Source organism: Carcharodon carcharias, chromosome 8, assembly GCF_017639515.1.
Source record: "Carcharodon carcharias isolate sCarCar2 chromosome 8, sCarCar2.pri, whole genome shotgun sequence".
Classification (NCBI taxonomy): domain Eukaryota; kingdom Metazoa; phylum Chordata; class Chondrichthyes; order Lamniformes; family Lamnidae; genus Carcharodon; species Carcharodon carcharias.
The window spans coordinates 135,618,541-135,639,826 of NC_054474.1; the positions used below are offsets into that span (position 1 = coordinate 135,618,541).

A 21,286-nucleotide genomic window follows, 5' to 3' on the forward strand; every position below is an offset into this window, starting at 1 on the left:
AGGCAGGTTGATGAGGCTGACGTCAAGTATGTTTTTCCCTCTTGTTGGTTCCCTCACCACCTGCTGCAGACCCAGTCTAGCATCTATGATATTTAGGCCTTAGATAGTTCAGCCAGTAGTGGTGCTACTGAGCCACCCTTGGTGATGGACATTGAAGTCCCCCACCCAGAGTACATTCTGCACCTTTGCCGCCCTCAGTGCCTCCTCCAAGCGATGTTGTTCAACACGGAGGAGCACTGATTCATCAGCTGGATAATCAGCAGGAGGTTTCCTTGTCCATGTTTGACCAGATGCCATGAAACTTCATTGGGTCCGGAGATGATGCTGAGGACTCCCAGGGCAACTCCCTCCACTGTGCCGCCATCTTTGCTGGGCCTGTCCTGCCGGTGGGACAGGACATACCCAGAGGGATGGTGATGGTGGTGTCTGGGACGTTATCTGTAAGGTTCGATTCTGTGAGTATGACTATGTCAGGCTGTTGCTTGACTAGTGTGTGAGATAGCCCTCCCAATTTTGGCACTAACCCCCAGATGTTAGTAAGAAGGGCTTTGCAGGGTCGACAGGGCTGAGATTGCCGTTCTCATTTCCAGTGCCTAGGTCGAAGCCTGGTGGTTCGTCTGATTTCATTCTTTTTTTGTGACTTTGTTGCGGTTTTATACAACTGGGTGGCTTGCTAGGCCATTTCAGAGAGCATTTTAAGAGTCAACCACATTGCTGTGGATCTGGAGTCAACCTGGGGCTCTGGTTCCCATGGTAACCAGACCACACAGGCTGATCGTTGGGCAGAACAAGTAGCAAGTCAGATGTCCCTTTTTGTGACTCCATTTTAGCTTTAATGGAACAAGACAGTTTAAATATAACCATCTTAAAGTGTCTAGCAGTCATAACATGAAACAGGAAAGGAGAGAGAGAAACAAAAATGTTAGAGGAAATTAATTGTAAATGTGTTGACAATTAAATGTTGTAAACTATTATTCCCTGGAATCAGACTATGTTGAGTTTCCTTGTTACTGGAAGTGATCTAATTGTGTTGACAAGCCTTTGTCGTATTAACTTACACCCAAGTTCAAGCTATAGGTCCAGTACTGCGTAAAGTCAACAAAGCGTTCAGTGTCTTAACTGCAAACATTTAGCAATATTTACCAATGTTAAATCATTTTGATTTTAATTATAAATGGACTTAAAGTTTTCATTTTGTAGGCTAACATAATTATCAGTGCTGTTACTGCAGTTCGTTTCTCGGACGCATATTTTAATTTTCTATTTTCAAAGTAAATGTATGTTACACCAGCTGTGTGTAGTGGGACTGCCTGAAAAATGCAAAAGCTTTTGATTTAAAGTTACTATCATTTTAGCATCAAATCTGTATGGTTCATCTCAGTGCAATTGGTATAAGAACATAAAAAATTAGGAGCACAAGTGGGCCGTACGCCTCCTCAGGCTTACTCCGTTGTTCAATAAGATCATGGCTGAGCCTCAATCTCAGTTTCTCTTTCCACCCTATCCTCCTAGCCCTTGATTCCCTTGGTGCCTGAAAAACCTGTCAATCTCAGTCTTGTGCACACTCATCAACTGAGCGTCTGCAGCCCCCAGGGTAGAGAATTCAAAGATTCTTTACCTTCTAAGCGAAGATTTATCTTCTCATCTCAGCCATAAGTCTTATCCGGAGCTATGGCCCCTGGACTCCCTCGCCATGGGAAACAGCTTTTCATCATCTGTCTTGTCAAACTCTCTAAGAGTTTTCTATTGCCTGAGCAGAGTGCCAAGCTGCCTTACTAAGTTTGCAGTGTGCTCATCCATGTGATGGGCCAGCTATGGATTGTGTCAATCAACACAATTTTGACTTGACATCAGCACAAGCTATGCTGCGTAATTAAAGCCTGAAGTCACCCGGTACTTGTGCTATGTTAGCCTCTCAATTGCAGTTCAAAGAGAAGCTTAAAAATTTAAGACACTTGAGAACTTTCAAAACCTATTTTGCATTGTTTAATGTCAATAGAGAATGAATAGGACAGTGAGATCTCAGCTATCATTAACAGTTAACCAGCTGTGATTGAAGTGCTGGTGAGCAATGATCTGTGCAGGTGTGCAAACAATATCCTCAGGGCACCATTTTCGCTGTTAAAAGAGTGGAGAGGAAGTTAGCCATCACTGAATCTAAAACGTAAATTGAAAAAGCAGGAAACATTCAGCAAACCAGGTGCAGCACCTGTGGAGAGAAGCAAAGTGAACATTTCAGGCATCGCCCTTGTTGTAACCTGAAGTGTCTGACTTACTGTATTTCCAACATTTTTCGGTTTCAGATTTCCCTTCTGTTTCATCAACTGGCCCTTTGTCACTTCTGGCAGCTTTTGGGATTCTGTACTTTCACAGCACTCTTTGACTTTTGCATGGGAATGAGCAGACAACAGGAAATGAAAGCAATGTTAACTACAACCAGAAATCTGACACACCAAATATGATAGCCAGGGCTAGGATGTTCAGTACAGTCAATACTGATGAACATACCAAAGCAGACTCTTTTACCTCTTCTACTTAATCTTTCTGAGCAGCACTCTGTTAGACTATTTGTATTCAGCTGTCTTGAGGGAGCAGTTCAGGCTGGTAGATTGCCCCAGAGCGATCTCGCTTGTTCTCATTCTCTGCATGCGTTATACGGTGGCAACTCTTGTGACCCACACTGAACCCATGAGACGGTTGTTTTAAACACAGCGGGGGAAGCTTTGCATGAAATCTCCAGGGAAGAATGGCAGCAGCGTGTTTCTTTGTTGTAGTAATACCTGTTTGAACAAACTCAAGACCATAAAACAAGTCAGGAAGCTGAGAGTGCTTTTGTTTCCAGAGCTTCACCTGTGGCAGGAGAGGCTACATAATCCTAGCAATTAATCATTCTTGTATTGATGTGTCCAGAGGGCATGTTTGGACTACGAGAAATGCTTATTTTAAGCCAGTAAAAACAGACTGCAGCTTCCCCATCTCTGTTTGATGCTTGAGGCAGAGATAACTCAAGCTTGACAATTTTAAAATAGGGGACTTGCAAGCCATCACTTATTAGCTCCTTTGCTAAGTGTCTTGCATAACAAACATGTCATTGGAAGCTGCATGAACTAAATCCTTTTATTTCTGCAAATAATTAATTGGTCTTATTAACTATGAACACTGGAACCTGATTTGCTGACACGTCAGGCATTCCGTTAAGAATAAATATGTCCAATTAATAATATGTTTTGGCTTTTAAATCAGTTTTACATAAATTATTTCTTGATTTTCCAATCATTCCTTAGGCATCAAAAATAGTGAAATGATCAGATTGTACAAGTCCTTGTCAATCTGAATTTAATTTAGGAATAATTCTTCATGTGTAATTTGTCGAAGCTTATTTCCTTTTTTGTCACAAAGTTCTTGAATTCTCTTTGTGTTTGTGTTTGTGTTAAGTATTCCTGGACCATATGCTGTTGTTAGTATTGTCCTGTGACTGGTTATGAGGTTTTGTGTCAGTTTGGTCAGGTCAGCGTACACTTTTTTCTCTCCCTTCAACAGAAGGGCATTTCTTAATACTTGTCTGAGAATCATGGACTGAGGTCATGAACTTAAACTCCCATCACTCTTGTGCCCCACTCTCACCCTGCCTTCTCACCAAGATAACATCAATATCTCACCAAGATAACATCAATATCTTTGCTCTCCTTCCACAATATCAGCAAAATTCTACCAACAACTACAGTATCCTCAGAAAAGGCCATTACACTGTGGTTGATCTGCAATGGATATCACACTCTCAGTTGCAAAGCAGATTTTCTTCCATGAGGCAGTCATATGGTGTCTGTCACCTCAGTCATCAAAAGCCCATGTATCTGAGTAGGATTGGATTCTACTTTCATACCCTCATGATTGACAATCGGGCAATGTTTAGGATCACATAGGAAACATGGTCACTTTGGTGCAGTGCTGGAGGGTTTCTGATGTAAGTGAAACAGTAACTCAGTCTGAGGCATTGGCTGGAATTTTCTGGCCCCCTTGGCGTCGGGCGCCATGGCGGGTGGGGACGATGAGGGTATGGTGAGAAGCCCGGTTACGTGCTGGTGTGAAAGCACAGCAGGATCATCTGATGGTCTCCGCCGTGCTGGAACGCCTATCCCACTGGAGGCCGGCCATGGACACGCTTTGCACTCCACTAACGGGATGCAAAGTAAGACCCAACCAGAATCATCCCCCCCACCCCCATGCCAGATTTACCGTTACGCCAGCAGGAAAACAAGTGTGATGTGCAGAAGTCAGGAGTTACCATTAGGGCCTTGCTCAGATCGTGGACATCCGAGGAGAAGATGATGCTGGAGCCCTACAGCTACTGGACCCTGTAGGAACATGTGCATTACATGCTGGATGGATCTCATGCACATTGCTCCACTGCGAAACAGCTCACGGAAGATGGGAGGTCTCCATTGATGTCTCGGTTCTGCTTCAGAACATCATGGGCTGGGCCATGAGTTGCTACAGGTGATCGGCAAGAATGGGGGGAGAGGAAGGTCTAGCTGTGAGTGGCAGAGGAAAGTGTATGGGGAGGGTGGTGAGGTTGGGAGAGGTGGGAATGATGGTGTCGGTGGGGGGTGGGGTTTGGAGGGGGATGAAGGTGTCGGGGGGTGATGTTACAGAAGGGAGGAGGGAGTATGGGGAAGAGGAGGTGCAACGGGGAGAATGTGGCAAGTGGGGAAGTAGGGAGGTAGGTTTAAGGGGAGAGAAAGATGTAAAGGAAGGAGTTTGGAGGGAGTAAGGAGTTTGGAGGGGGAAAGGAGTCTGAGGGGAGGAGGGTGTTCAGAGGGGGGAAGGAGTTGAGGAGGAGGAAGGTGTCCAGGGGGAGGAAGGCGTCCAGGGGGAGGAGGGAAGTCAGTAGAGGGGAGGAGCGAGTTCAGAGAGGGAAAGGAGTTCGGAGGGGTGAAGGAGTCCAGGGGGAGGAAATGTCAGGGGGGAAGAAGGTGTTTGGGGGGAGGAAGGTGTCTGCGGGGAGGAGGGAGTAAGCAGTGGGGGATGTCCAGGTGAAGATGCAAGGGGGGAGTCTGTGGGGCAGGATGCAGTGAGAGGACTCGTGAAGCCTGTCAATGAAGCTGAAAGACAACATTACACATTATTCAGTGAAAGTGAATATATTTTCAGATTATTAAGTGATAAAATGTGTTCACTTATGCAACCAATTGTGATCAGAATTTCTTAACTTTTCTAGGCATACCACTTCTTCTAAGTGCTGCCCTGGCATCCTCAGCAGGGATGGAGACAGCCTGTGCAATGGTTGGTCCTGTTGCCTGTGATGACTTTGGTGTGCGTCCTCTGGAGAGCCAAAGCCTTGAGGGCCCCAGCTTGCTGTGGCTGTCCTCCTATGAGCCAACTACTCCCTCTGCGGTGACAGAGGATGAGGTTGAAGGGGTCATTGGCAAAGGGGACTGAGATGGAGTGGACAGTCTCTGAGGCTCCTCGGTGGATGACCTAGGGGTCTCCAGCTGCTGCCCCTCCATTCGGGTGCCTAAGGGCCCCAGCCAACTCCTTGAGGGCAAGGAGCATCTGGAAGGACATTGGAGTGCTCCGTTTCCCCCTCACGCTGCTACTACATGAACTCACCCACGGCTACTGCAATGGAGTGCAGATCAGCGCGCATCTCCATGTTCTGCTGCACCAGGATCTCTATGGTGTCCACCATCCTTCCATTGGACACCTTCATGCGGACATGTGGACACCACTTCATCAGAGACCAAGTGGATGCACTCCACCAACTTGCATGCCGCTCTGTTGAGGACTTCCAACAGCTCTGCGTGATGTTCCCCGTCTTCTGCTGGCTCTCCACGATGAGTTGGAAGGCCGAATCCAGAGGCTCGTCATCTGACTTGTAACTCACAGATGCCTCTTCCTCAGCAGTCCTCTGAGTGTCAGGGAGCTCGGCTGAATCTGCCTCCTCCTGCAGCAGACACGTGTCTGCGTGGTGAATACCAGGTTGTGAACCCAAGACTGCTCTAGATCTAGGTTCCGCCGAGGTGTGTGTCCCTGCGCTGGTGGAGGGTGTGGGTAAGTGCTGTGACATGCCTTCCAGGCTGCTTATTTCTAGTTCTTCAATGGAGGACGAGTCCTCTTGGCTGGAGATGAGGATGTGGATGGAATGAGGACGTGGCTGGCTGAGGGTGTCGGTCGCTTGGCCGAGCTCCCTGTGAACCAAAGGAGAGATAATTGGTGCATGGCAGCAGAGCCAAAAACAGGAGAGAGAGCACTCGTAGTTCTTTTCAGAGAGGGATGATGTGGTGCAGGATCCTCACATGGGTGTGTGCCGCCAACCTCACTGTCGCTGCAGGCAGGGTCCATGTCCTCACCAGTCAGTACAATGGCACGCTCCTCAAAGTGAGTGAGGCGCCTAATGTGGGCCCCTCTACCCCCAGTATGGGGCACCTTCACTGCTAATGTGAGCCAGCTTCTCCTGCATGAAAGCTGATGGAGAGAGTGTGAGCAGGATGCATGGCACCCCGTGGAATATTTGTGTGGTGAGCGGAGTCATGGACAGGATGAGGATGCGAGCTCCAGAGGGTATGAGCCTGATGGAGATGTGAAGGTGTGTGTGAGAGTTGTGGCATTGAGATGTGAGATCCCTGTGGGTGTGTGTTATTGGTTTGAGGGTGTGTGAGTTGAGAGTGATAATGAGAACATTCATCCTTTCCCTGCACTGGATGGCTGACCTCCTCTGTGCTCCAGCGGTGCTGACCGCTGCTGCCACCACCTCCTAGGCCAGATTGGTGACTCTGGTGGACCTCCTGCGGGCAGAGCGGGAATAGAAGACATCATGGTGGCCTTCTGCTGCGTCCAGCAGGCGCCCCAGAGAGGCGTTGCTAAAGTTGGGGGCTGCTGTCTACTTTGCTTTGAGGGTCATTTGACACCTGAAATAGGCTTGCGCTCTGGTGCACTTTAAATATGGCTCAACAGAGCGAGGAAAGGTTGAGGTTACACCGGGGGTTGGGGGGGTGGGAGAGATGTGTGGAGAGATGGCCCGCCTGCAAACTGGTGTGTACCCCGTGAATGTATTATTAATGAGACGGGACACGCTGGGAATGGGATGACAGCCCGCCATTGCGGCCGGCAGGTTAAACAACGTTTTTCTTGCCTGCTACTGAACTTTGTGCAAATCTGGGACGATTCCACCCATTGTCTTAAAAGGAGGGAAAATAATGTCTAGCGACATTTTTTTTTAAAAGGCTTTTTGTTGGATTGTTTGCAGTGTTTCCCACTCTTGTACTAACACCCCAGTTCTATATACTGAAGTCTCTCCTGAAGTTAATAGTGGGTGATCTTCAATTCTCCATTCAGCTTAAGTTTTAGTCTCAGCCCTTGCACTCTGAGGAGATGCTGAGTAGAAGGTGAAGGTCAGCTTGTTGTTTCCTTATTGGGTGCATGGATAAACAAGAATAGTTCCTCTGATACAATCTTGCACATCCCTTAGCAGTGAGCCAAGAAGGTGATTCGCATGAGTGTGGGAGATGACTGTCTGCTCTGCCCTCTTCAACCTACCAGGTGTGCAACCTGGGGAAAGCAAAGTTCAATTATTGGTTATTTTCTTTCATTGCGGGTCCTTTCATATTCTTCAAGTGCACACTCTCACTGAACTTTTGATTTCTCACCAAGTTTTCCAGGTTAGAACCAGTCTGTTGACCCCTAACAGTTCTGTGAATGTTGGCCAATTAGCATGTTCATTTAAATCAGGACTAAGGCATGGTTTAATGTTTCATCATAAGATGGATTCAAAAATCCATGATCTCTTGCTTGAGAGGCATGTTGCAAGGCACATTAAAATAACTATTATTTAAAAGTATCCTTCCTCTGTGTAACTGTGTTTGTACTCTCTTTTTCAAAAAAAACAAAGATAACCTATGGTTTAGCTAGCAAGCAGTCAAAAGCAAGCTGCTGCTGTCTTTGTTTGTGGCTTCAGCTAAGAGAATACTCCCGTCCTCCTGCAGTGCATTCAACAAGACACTTAGGATCTAGGCTTCGGCTTTTGGCAAGTTTGACAAGATAATGAGACAGGATGAGCATTTTGCATCTTACTGAGAGAAACTCTTTGTGATTCCACTGCATTGCACAGTTGGAGCTTTCCAGGTTTGCAGTACAGCCAACCAGGCAGTGATCTGTGCCCAACAAACTCACACACAATATGGAGACATCAGTTGTCTCTTGGCTTTTTGTATGCTTGCTGTAGATTGTAGGAAACGGAACACAAGCACTTTGATTCACAGACTCTACTCATAAAATTATGTGCAGATTCTGAGAGTGTGTGCAAGGGAAAACACTTCTGAATTACACCTCACTTGCAGTCATTCAGCAACTTCTAATGTTTGAGTTAGCTTCAAGTGATAAAACAAAAAATATAATTCTCATATTTTGGTCTTATTGATCTTAAAAATAAACAGGTTCTCCATTTTCTAAGTCACTTCCATATTGCACTTTAAGAGGGCTGCAAATCACTCAGGGAATCCATAATTTCTGAGCCTCCTTTCTCTTTTGCATGCCTCTCCTTTTAGAGGGCCAGTGGGAAAAGAGGAACTTGTTTTCTTCATTACCAACTATCACTCTTAGTGCCCAGGAGAAAACAGTGCCTAAAGCTCACTGGGCGTAGAGTTTGACTCTGTTGTGAGTTGGATATTGCAGGTTCCGGGAGCCCATGCCCCGGCCATCCAAACGCTATCAGTTTTAAGGCTTCTCCAGTTAAATGATGTCTGTCAGTTTCTAGCCTGTCCCTTGTGAGCATGGGCCTCCAGCACAAAACTGTCCCTAATTTGGCATTATTTGGCAATGTCACCCCGACAGGAGTGAGATGGTTGTTGTGGGAGCAGAAAAATTACACATTGGGATAGAAGGTGAAGATCATTTGAAGTTGGATTTGAAGCACATGTTTAGATAGAGTTGGGGGAGCATTGCTCTGTACCTAGTTGTGCTGTACCAGACCCAAGAATGCTTGATACTGACGCTTGGTGATGTGCAATGGAAACTACCATGCCTCATCTAAATGAGCACAAAGTAAGTGTTTTACGATTTAGTAATGTTGTCCATATTTATTTGTTGTAAGACTCCTTCCTGGTAGTCCTCTGTGCACAAAATAGATTCCTGCATTGTAGATCTTTGCTTGTAATGGTTGTAGGCGGTTGGAACTATGTAACAGTTCAGCCTTCCACTTGCAATCCCTGAACTTTTAAATTCCAAAGTTATGGCTACACAAATGCCATTTTTTGATTTGCCTCAACTTTCCTTTCTGCTTCACCCTTGGGGTTGACCTGGCTTATGGGTCTTGACTTTTCATTAGCTTCCTGAATTTAACAAAAGGATGCAATTTATCTATAGTGGGTCAAGTAGCTGTGTTTCTTTATTTCTAGGTGTCAGTGGAATCCTAAGAGCAGACGAGGATTCTGGGACAGAAGCCGACGATGAGACACATCTCACCTTCTACTCAGAACATAGAGGCAGGCGAAGAAGCAAAGGTAATTCGATATTCAACCTCTGCAACCTCATGAAATTGCAATCAGAAATGAGACTGGTGGTCAAGTTTGTGATTTTAGTTTAATTTAGCAGGTATAAGAAGGCAGCAAATCTTAATTTTAGCCATTTGCCTGCCACGAAAGAAAAATGTTTGCCCAAATCTTTTTTATCTCAGTGTGGAACACAAACCTGTTGACTCCAACTCATCTTTAAAGTGTGGCAATTCAACATTGGCAAATTTCAGAATAGTCCAGTCTTCTTCGTCAAATGTACGGCGTGTGATTTGTGCAACAAGATAAACAAATATATGCCTAGGTTTTTGTCAGCAATTTATGCTGAAATACACTTAAAGTTAATATTTATATAGATGCTGGTGCTGTACTAGCTTGTTCAAAATTGGCTTGAACACATTGTACATAGTATGCCCGCTCAACATTATGACTTTAACATTAACTGGGGAGATTAATTCTACAGTGGTTGTTGAATTGGCCTTCAAAAAGCACCAACAGGTCTCTGAGGGAAAGGTGAAGGAAGACCGTAAGATGGAAGGGAAATTCAGAAGGCTGGTGATAGAAGTTAAACAGACTGATGTTACTTGTTAGCACCAAGTTTCCTTGTCCTCATCTCTACAAAACTACAAATTAACGAGTCCATGGTTCTTGGGAAATTTTGCAGACTGATAGACATCAACACACATATAATGCACTCTAGTTTTTATTTACTGTGTTTGAATTAAGATACCATTACATTCTGCTTTTGACATTGTTCTAGTTTTGGCATAGGACCAGACTATGTGTTTCCTAACATCCAGAATGGCAACGCCCCAATCACAGGAGACCTTGAAATTCCAAGGCCCTTTTCAGCTGGTATACAGATCCCCTGGGAATTCTTCCACAGAATTCCAAGGTCCGAATGTTTGTTAAATTTCATTCCTTCAGTGAAAAGGCTTGCTGAACCAAAAATGGCTTCCTGCAGCATTAATTTAGTAAATGTGCTGTTCACTGAAACAGGGAGGCACAGAAGTTCCAGGTTCAATCATTGCCCTGTGTTAATTTTATTTAAAGTGCTGCAAAAGGGAGGGAGGTTAAAACAATTAGTCAGGGTTCCTGCTGCTGAACCTTTGGTAAAAGTCTCAGAGTGTGACAGGTACCCATGACAATGCACAAGTCAGAGACTTTAGGAGGGGAGAGAATTGTCTTCATCTAAATTCCACAACACAGCACGGGTCAGTGAACAGTAACCAATACTGCCAACATTGATTGATTTAATCCTTCCTAACTTGGACACACTGGGGCCATTGAAAGTACCCTGACTGTAATCCTGCGTCAAATCATTCACGCAGACTAGAAATCAAATCTGGAACCTCCCTGACCTGTTTGGCTTAGCTGCTCAATGGATAACTCACTGAGCCATATGGTGCTGATAGGGGAGTCTAACACCCATGTTTTTCATCAGATGGAACCTGATGTAGAATTATCTGGGGTCTGATTTACTCTTTGAATGTCAGTTCAATTGGATGAGTTATTTGCCAGTGGCAGATTATCCTATCCATTTATGCAAATACTTCTGTGCTAAATGATATCAACTATTCACATCACGATTTGAACCAGCAGTGATCCATTTGTCAAATGTGAGGCCCTACTTGATGGCAATTAGCTTTAAGTAGCCACTTGCCCTGAAGTAACCACAGTTAATTTTAAGATTGCCAGTCTGAAAATAAATTGTGAGAATCACAGAGGAGGAAGCTACATCTAAGGTGATCTGAATTAAGTTCTAAAGACAAGATTCATGCACTTTTGGAAATGCATTTTAATGTGCAAATATTCAACAATGTTGGGGGTTACTACAAGCCATCGTTCAGTGCTACCTATCCTGAAGCTATCCAGGCAAGGGGAATGGACATATTATTATAAATGAGCCAACTGCCAACAAGATTGCTTGTGCTTATGACTACAAAAGAAGAAACATATTCTTTATTCATCTTTACTATGATGATACCTTTTTTTAAAAAATGTCCTTTCTTACTTGTTCTTTCTCCTCCATTCATGAGGTGTCTGAATTTCACTGAGATTGTTAATCCCAGATCATTGCTAATGTGCTCTAGAAAAAAAAACTGCCACGAAATAGATACTGCACAGTTTTGCCTCCCATCTAGAGGAAAATACCAAAGGTTTCACTTGTCCACCTCCTCACTTGGTGAGGATCGATCAAACCCTGTGCTCATCCCACTTAATGGAACACAGCACCAGTGATATTCAGTGTCACCACATTATAAGAGTTCATTGTTTCACTGCTTTTCTATTGAGTCTTTAAAATATATATATTTCTTGGGATGTAGCCATTGCTTGCAAGGCAGGAATTTATTGCCCTCCAGGTTCCCGAATTGCAGGTGGTAAGCAGCGTTCTTGAACCGCCGCAGTTCATGTGGTGAAGTTCCCATGGTATTGTTAGACAAGAAGTTCCAGAATTTTAACCTAGCAATGATGAAAGATCAGTAATATATACCAAGGCAAAGTGCTGTGTGATTTAGCGGGCAACTTGGGGACTTGTTGGAGTGAAGGCCATTGCTGAAGCAGCTGACCATGTTTCAGCCTCGAACACTGTTTTGACTAACTTTTGCAGCAATATCCTGGGGCTGGGATGCTTGGCCTCCAGCTACCACAACCATCTTCCTTCATGCCACATTTAATTCTGGCCACTGCAGAGTTTTTCTCCAACTAGAACATCTTGGTGTCATGGACTGTCACTTCCACCTCACCTCTAGAATTCAGCTGTTATGTTATGTCCATGTTAAGATAAGCATGTAATGAAGCTTAAAGCTGACTGATCTTTACTGAATCCAAACTAAGCAACATTTGGCAGGTTGTTGATGGGTAAGTGCCACATCATATCACTATTAATGACTCCTTCCATTACATTACATTCCCATTATGTGGAAAGAGAAGGTGGTAATTGGTTGGGTTGGATTTGCAATACTTTTGCTGGACAAGGCTTTTCCAGGCAATTTTTTCGCATTTTTGGATAGGTGGTAATATTGGAGTTCTACTGGAATGGCTTGGCTAGGGTTGCAACTAGTTCTGGAGCTCAAGTCCTCAGCACTACAGCTAGGATGTTGCCAGGGCCCTTCACAACCTGAAGTTCAGTTACACATTCAAAACAAGCCTCCCATTGGTGGCATCAGCACACACTGTTTGGTGTGAATGGTATGTTAATAATGTTTTCCAATTTATATTTTAAAAGATTTTTTGATAGTAAGATGGTTGAAATGGCTTTTCAGTGTTAGCTGTTCATCATGAGATTATGTAAAGTAAGCCAAAAATCAGTGCATTTTGTGTTTGACCTGAGAAGAGAAACAAATTCATTATCTAGACCAAAATTACTAGAGATGAATTGTTAACCAAAGTGAACTGAAAAGGGAATGTGCAAGATGCATTTCAGAGAATTGTTTTCTTTCAGTTTTAATTTTTCAAAGATACTTATTTACTCTGGTCGCACTCCATTTATTTTTCCAGTAATGGCTGTGAATTTACGTGTTCTGTGTGGAAATAATGACGAGCCATTCATAAATACATATGAAACATTTGTGAATTTATTCAACCAAATTAGATTTCATTAAAACTCACAGCAGTTTGTGCATTTTCTGGGATAATCTTCAACATTGATGGCACCTCTTAGATTTGTGGACAGATCTGGTGATCAGTATTAGCTTCCCAAGATCACAGTATATGCAAGTTGCTGAAGGAACGATTTAAAAAGTTGAACGGTCATGAACCTAATGCAGCCCTCAGCCAATTATTTTCTTGCCACAATTTTTCAATTCTTTTCCAGAACTGGATGTTGATGCAGTTATTTTTTTTAAAAATATACTGTTATATATTTTGTGTGTTTCTGTACTGTGGGCTGTGTTCTTTGACAGCTTTGGGCATAATTTTAAATTATCCATCTTATGGGAAAAATGTACAGGGTCAGATAGACCACCTGTTTTATATTCCACCCGGTTTTACTTTCCACTGAAATGAATAGACTTTGCTGCTCATTGTGAATGGGAATCCTTGATCTCATAACTGTTTTGCTTTCTCAAGAAGCCATCACCCCAGCTATTGTTGATGGGGGAATCAGGGAATACCAGGAATAGTGTGAACTGAAGGGGTGGGAGGATGTGAGAAGAGGGCTGATGTGAATTGGGAGAAGGAACAGAGAATAAATGTGTCAGCATGAATTGAAGAATGGAGAGGTGAAAACAAAATTGAACCTAGATTTTAAAAATGCTTTATATTTTATCAGGGCATCCCAAAGCACTTAACCATGAAAAAAGTATTTTAAAATTGTAGGCACGGTTGTAATGTAGGGAAAAGTGGCAGCTAATTTGTACGCAGAAAAGTCTCACAAACAACAATGAGATAAACAGCTGACAGTGCTGCACTCCCTTGGTATGGAACTGAAGCATCATTTTAAGTTATGATGACTCAGGCTTGAACCCATGACCTTCTGACTCAGAGGCAGCAGTCCTTACACAGGGCCTAGACTGGTGAACAAAATACCAGCATGAACTTAGTGAAGGAAGGAACAATATTAGTACACAGCAAGATCCCATTAGTAATAAATGATAGTGACCAGATAATCTATTTTTGTGATGCTGATTGAGGAATATTTGTCAGGACACTGGCACTAACTTGCCGGCTCTTCAAAATAGTGCCATGGGATGTCATATCCACTTCAGAAGGCAGAGAGGCCTGAGTTTAATTTATCAATTCAAAGACACAACATCTGACGATGCAGAATTCCTTCTGTTTTGTACTGAAACATCAGCTTGGATTTTGAGCTCAAGTCTCTAGAATGGAACCTAAGCCCATGACCTTTTGTCTTAGGCAAGAATGCTACCACTGCCTTGGCACCAACTTTAAATATCATTGCACTATATTGGGGTTTTCAGCTTTTTTGGAGATGCTGATCAGTTATTGCTTGGTATGCATGTGTATGGCACATTCAGGAGCATACATCAATAGAGTAATCTTTGGGATTGTCATGAAACTATTAATGTATATCATATTATTGAAAAATATTTTTCATTTAAAAAAGAGGTTTAGTCTGTGAGTGTGTCTTAATTGGATTAAAGCCAGCTAGTCTGGGTACTTTGATGTGTACTAGTTTTGATATGTAAGAGAGAGAGCATGCATTTACATTTTTGAATAGAGTTTTCAAGAAGTGCGGTGAAAAATGATACCTATCTAGCAGATAACAAGCCATATGTTTATATTACTAATAAAATTGGTACTATGAAAGGGGTTTTATTGTTTGAGTGTTTTAGTTCAGAGGTTGTTGATGCAATGAGAATTAATATTCAGTGAGCAGTGGTAGGTATAACTTCAGCAGTTTTTGTATATGCAGAGCAGAGACAATGTGAGATAAAAAGGCAGCTGTAAGCCTCCAACTGGCTCCACAGGAACCAAAGTGAAAAGAACCTCATTTTGAATTCGTAAGGTGAAAATGCTTTGCCTGATGTCTGGTTAAGTCTATGGGTTGCTGTTGCCTTAATAGAAATTAGTTTGGGAATTTGTTAGAAGTTATGATAGAAGTAATTTGTAGCCATGTGTACATATATTTTAACCTGTGTAAGTTAATAAAATGTTTCATTTAGTTTAATGTAAAACCTCAAGAACTGGTGGTCTGATTCCTGAATTTCGAGTCGCATCTCAAATATAGCACTTAAAATTATAGGCTATGTTAGCTATTTAAAGTTTTCCTCTGGGATTTTTAAATAACTCAGCTGTACCAATTGCATCGGCCATAACAGGAACAGAAGGTCAAAACAGCAAGACTCCAGGACTGAGAGGTTAAAAGAGCAAGACTTTGGGACAGAAAGGTTAAAACAGGTGGAATTTGGAACTGAGAGGTTTAGTGAGATTTCAGGTCTCAGAGCTTTAAACAGTGAGATATTGAGACTGAAAGGTTTAAACAGAGTGGGGCCAGGAGCCAAGCAGTGCTCACATTCAGAATGAAAAATCAAAGTGTGATATCACAAGGCAGCAAACAGTTGATTGGCTGATGGGTATTTTCTATTCTTCTTATCTAAACTAGGTAATTTCAATTGTGGTAAGAGTTTTTGTTATGTGTTCCGGGTCTAGATGGGGTTCTTTGGGATTTGTCCATTTTCCTTGAGTAAGCCACTCATGACTGTAATTTGTGAAAATCATTTATTTATTTACAGTTTTATTTAGGAACTCTGCATGAGGTTGGACATCTCCTCTCTCCAGATCCCTGTTACTCTGTCGTGTTTCATTGCATCATGTTTACATCAGATCCTTCTGATGTTAATCCTTTACTCTGCATTCTCCCTTTCAAGCATTCATCCCAACTATACATCCTCTTACATCTCCCCGCATAGTCTCAGACTTCACAGAGTTAGTCCCTGACCAATCTCCATGATCTTGTTCTGATCTCTTTCTGAGGTTGTGGACAATTTGCACTCTCTCTTCATTCATTATGAGTGTCATTCTCGTGGGTGGTTGTAGAGCTTTGTCTTGCTTTTGGTTCCTTATCTCCATCCATATCTTAATGGTAAGTCCAAGTTTCTATTGGCTTTATTTCCAAAGATAATAAACACTGTGGTTTCTCCTCATGCATCCCTGGTCCATCTCAACCCCTGTAAAATCTTGGTTGCGGAGCTCTTTCAATTATTATGCCTTCTTTCTGTTGGTCTCATATCCATACTTTCTCTCTGGGCTGTAGCACTAATAAGCTTTGTGCTTTGTGCCTGAAGTTAAAGTTATGAGCTTGCTTTGTGTCTCTGTTCCTCCTCATACTTCCTCCTCACATATTCAAAATGATATTTCTAGTTTCTGTTGCAGAGCTGGAAGTTTTGCTTTCAGCCATCTTTCCATTAACAGCTCTGATGGTGAGAACCCATTTTATAGTGATGAGGTTTGATGACTAAGGAGGACTAAGTTAAGATCTTCATTAAGTCTTTGATGGCTCAAACGCCTCTCTCAGCTTCTCCATTTGCTTGAGGATACCGAGGTGAGCTATACATTTGAATGAATGCATCTTCCTATGCAAAGTTGTGGAATAATTCTTTAACAAATTGTGGACCATTGTCTGACACTATGATGCCTGGGATGCCATGTGTTGCATAGGTTGTCATCAGTAAATCAGCTCCCTGGAAAAACTCAGCAGGTCTGGCAGCATCGGCGGAGAAGAAAAGAGTTGACGTTTCGAGTCCTCATGACCCTTCGACAGAAGGGTCTGTCGAAGGGTCATGAGGACTCGAAACGTCAACTCTTTTCTTCTCCGCCGATGCTGCCAGACCTGCTGAATTTTTCCAGGTAATTCTGTTTTTGTTTTTGTTTTGAATTTCCAGCATCCACAGTTTTTTTGTTTTTATATCAGTAAATCAATGACTGCTTTCGCCATGACTCTGTGCAATCTGTTCACTTTAATCCACCTGGAGTAGTAAACAATGACAATAAGAAATAGCACCTTTAAAATCAAATAAATCCATTCTCAGGGGCTCCAACAACCTTGATGGAAAAGTGGAAGGTGACAGTGGTTTTCTTTGCTCCTGTTGTTCACTGCACAAAAAAGGCAATTCAAAATTAGTTATTCCATAGAACGAATAATGACTAGCCACCAGACTGATAGCTGGGCTCTTTCTTGACATTTTCCTATCCCTAAGTGAACTTGATGAACTAGTTGGAGAATGTCAGTCGAAGTATTCTCAGGGCAATTATTTTGTCATTAAAAACTAGGAGATGATCAATGATCATCAAAGGGAAGGTGCTATCCCTGTTCAAAGTTCTATTGTAGTACTATGTTGTTAGAAGAATAGCTTGGCCGTTCTTCCAGACAGTTTTTCTTTACCTGGACACATTCATTATCTTGTTTTACCTCCTGCAGCTTCTTTGCAGTAGCCAGTACGTGTTTGGTAATGAATGATATACATGCTTCCACCTCCAGCTTTCATCTGGTGCTTCCCTTGAACACACTCAGTTACTGAATCATATCTCACTGGACTCAGTCTGAAGCATTGAATTCTAGGCAACATTTTGGCAGTCTCCATGTTCAGAAGAGTGACTAATGGCTTATGGTCGGTTTCAATTTCAAACCACAATCCCATTACATAGCTTGAGAACTTCTCACATGCTCACGTTGCTGCCAAAATTATTTCCTCGTCAATTGTAGCATATCTTTTCCTGTGTCGGTGTGTGATCTTGAGGTGTAATAAGCTGGTCTAAATTTACCATCTTTTCATAGATGGAATAAAACTGCACCCAGACCTTTAGATGATACATCTGCTGTTACTATGGTCAGCAGTACTGGATTATAATATGCTAACATTTCAGGAGAAATTTGAAGGTTTTTGATATTTTCAAAAGCATTTTGCTGGTCCACATTCCAGCCTACTTGATTGACCATTCCTAGGAATCTTTGTTGGCCTGTAATATTCCTGGGTTGTGGAAACTTTCTAATCACCTTTGTTTTTTTGTGGGTCACCTGTTATTCCTGAGGCTTGCATGATGTGCCCTAAGAATTTAATTGTTTTGTAAATTTACATTTCTTGTTCAATGTCAAACCTGCATCCCGTTAAACTTTCAAGACTGCTCTCACTCTACGGTTTGCTCTTCCCTCATGGAACCGTGTATAAGTATGTCATCGATTTGGAATATTGCTTCTTCCATGCTTTCTAGGGTCAGGACATTGTTCTCTGGAGTATTTTTGGAGCAGATGCAATTCCAAATGGTAATCTATTAAAGCAATAATGACTGAATGGTGTTATAAAAGTGGTCAGAAGTCTGGATTCTTTGTCCAGAGACAGCTGCCAAAATCTGCTGATTGCATCTAAATTTGGGAATAGGGTACTTTTAGCTAGCTCAGCATGACTCTCATCCACTGATGTCGTTTGGTAGCTGGTGCACTTTTCTCCATTTGTAGAGATGTTCCAGTGAGAAAGAAAGACTCTAGGAGATTATCCCAACTAAGGAAGTTAAAGATGGTATGAAATCGAAAGAAAAAGCGTTGATTTCCATGAAGATTAGTGGCAGTTCAGGAGATTGGACAGAATACAAAAACCAGCAAATAATGACTAAAAAAAATAGAGGGAGAATTTAAGGTATGAAAGAAAGCTAGCAAGAAATATAAAAACAGATAGTAAGAGTTTCTACAGGTATTTCAAAATGAAAAGAGTAAATAAAGTAAGGGTGAGTCTGGGAAATTAATGAGAAATAAGGAAATGGTGGATGCATTGAACAGATATTTTGTGCCTGTCAAATAACACCCCAGAAATAATTGCAAATCAAGAGGTGAAATGGAGGGAGGATCTTAAAACAATTACAATCACCAGGAAAAATGATCAGAACTAAAGGCTGACAAGTCCCCAGGTCCTGACAGCCTGCATCCTAGGGTCTTAAAAGAAGTGACTGCTGAGATTGTAAATGCACTGGTTTTAATTTTCCAAAATTCCCTAGGGCAGAAACTTGCGCTGAGTGGGCGGGCGTGCGCCTGACTCGCTTGAGCGCAAAATGATGCATGATGATGCCAGGCGAGCGTCCCAACATCATTGTGCACTCACACGATTTTTTGGTCGGCGGGCAGACCCACCGACAATTAACAGGCCTATTAAGACCATTAAACTAACAATTGAATGAAATTTTTTGCTGCCCATCGAACCTTACAGTTGGCAGGCAGGCGAAAAGGCCGAGTGGCCTTTGGATATTTTAGGAAACTTCATCCACAGGTGGGATAAGGTTTCCATCAGCAATTTATAAATTAAATAAAATTTTTTAAAAGTTAATTTATAACATGTCCCCGTTCATGTGACAGAGTCACATGAGGGGACATATCTTTAACAATGCTAAGTTTTTTATTTATGATTTTTAAAAATATTCAGCTCCTTGAAGCAGCTCTCCTCCTGCCCCCACCCAGGCAGCACTGAGAGGCTCTCAGCGTGCCTTTCACGCTGGCTGGCCATTAATTAGCCAGCCAACATGAAATCGATGTCGAGGCCCAGTCGCGGGCGGTGGTTGATTTGGCAGCCGCTCCTGGGCCTGCCTGCTGCCCTTTGATGCCGGATGAGGGGGAAATCCTGTCCCTAGATTCTGGACAGGTGCCATCAGATTGGAAAATACAGAATATAACTCAAGAAAGAAGGGAGACAGAAAGCAGGAAATGACAGGACAGTTAGCCTAACGCCTGTCATAGGGAAAATGCTAGAATCTATTATTAAGGAGGTTATAAGCAGGGTACTTAAAAAACCCTAATGCAATCAGGTAGAGTCTGCATGGCTTTGTGAAAGGGAAATCGCGTTTCACTAATTTATTAGAGTTCTTTGAGGAATTAACAAGCAACATGGATAAAGGGGAACCTGTAGATCTGGTGTTCTTGGATTTAAAGGTGTTTGATAAGGTACCACATCAAAGGTTGCTACACAAAAGAGCTCATGGTGTAGTGGGTAGCATATTAGCGTGGATAGAGGATTGGTTAGCTAACAGCAAACAGAGAGTAGGGATAAATGGGTCATTTTTGGGTTGGCAAGATTGCTAAATTTGGCAAGGTTGCTAAATTTGCTGGTGACACCAAGATACGTAATAAAGTAAGTTGTGAAGAGGACTTGAGGAGGCTGCAAAGGGATAACGATTAGGTTAAGTGAGTGGGTAAAAATTTAGCAGATGAAGTATAATGTGGGAAGGAGCAAACTTGGAAAATTTCAACAAGAAGAATAAAAAAGCAGCATATCATTTAAGTGGAGAGAGATTGCAGAACTCTGCAGAACAAAGAGATCTGTATGCCCTGATACATGTATCACAAAAAAATTGTCTGCGGGCACAGTAAGTGATCAGGAAGGCACAAGCAATGTTGTCATTTATTGCAAGTGGAATGGAAAATTAAAGTAGGAAAATTTTGTTACAATTGTACAAGGTATTGGTGAAACCACATCTGGAGTACTGTGCATACTTTGGTCTCCTTATTTATGAAAGGATACAATTGCTTTAGAAGCAGCGTAGAGAAGGTTTATTCAGCTGATTCTTGAATTAAAGGGTTGTCTTATGAGGAAAGGTTAGACAGGTTTGGCCTGTACTCATTGGAGTTTAAAAGAATGAGAGGTGATCTTCTTGAAATATATAAGATCCTGAGGGGACTTGACAGGGTGGATGCTGAATGGATGTTACCCCTTATAAAAGAGACTAGAATTTGTAGAAACAGTTTAAAAATAAGGGGTCAGCTATTTAAGACAGAGATGAGGAGAATTTTTTTCTCGCCGAGGTTTGTTAGTCTGGAATTCTTTTCCCCAGAGAACAGTGGAGGCAGGGCCATTGAATATTTTTATGGCTGAGTTAGATAGATTTTTAACTGCCAAGTGAGTCAAAGGGTTTAGGGGGTGACAGGAAAGTAGAGGCCATGATCAGATCAGCCACGATCTTATCAAATAATGGAGCAGACTCGAGGGGCCCGATGGTCTACTCCTGCTCCAAATTTATATGTTTGTATGATTCAGTGCAAAGTGCATGGAGATATCCTGTGGACCTAAACAACACTAGATGCATAACAAAAACAGAATTACCTGGAAAAACTCAGCAGGTCTGGCAGCATCGGCGGAGAAGAAAAGAGTTGACGTTTCGAGTCCTCATGACCCTTCGACAGAACTTGAGTTCGAGTCCAGGAAAGAGCTGAAATATAAGCTGGTTTAAGGTGTGTGTGTGGGGGGCGGAGAGATAGAGAGACAGAGAGGTGGAGGGGGTTGGTGTGGTTGTAGCGACAAACAAGCAGTGATAGAAGCAGATCATCAAAAGATGTCAAC

The 21,286-nt window shown here is 42.5% G+C and overlaps 1 protein-coding gene across 2 annotated transcripts in view; it reads left to right on the forward strand.

Moving 5' to 3' along the window:
- The window catches only part of LOC121280872 (astrotactin-2-like), a 1,734,361-nt gene that overhangs the window by 635,910 nt on the left and 1,077,165 nt on the right, over nucleotides 1–21,286 (forward strand). For both annotated transcript variants that reach the window (XM_041193192.1, XM_041193193.1), the window contains exon 5: nucleotides 9,393–9,497. In XM_041193192.1, coding sequence (XP_041049126.1) covers nucleotides 9,393–9,497 — 105 coding nt within the window. The remainder of the gene's footprint in view (nucleotides 1–9,392; nucleotides 9,498–21,286) is intronic.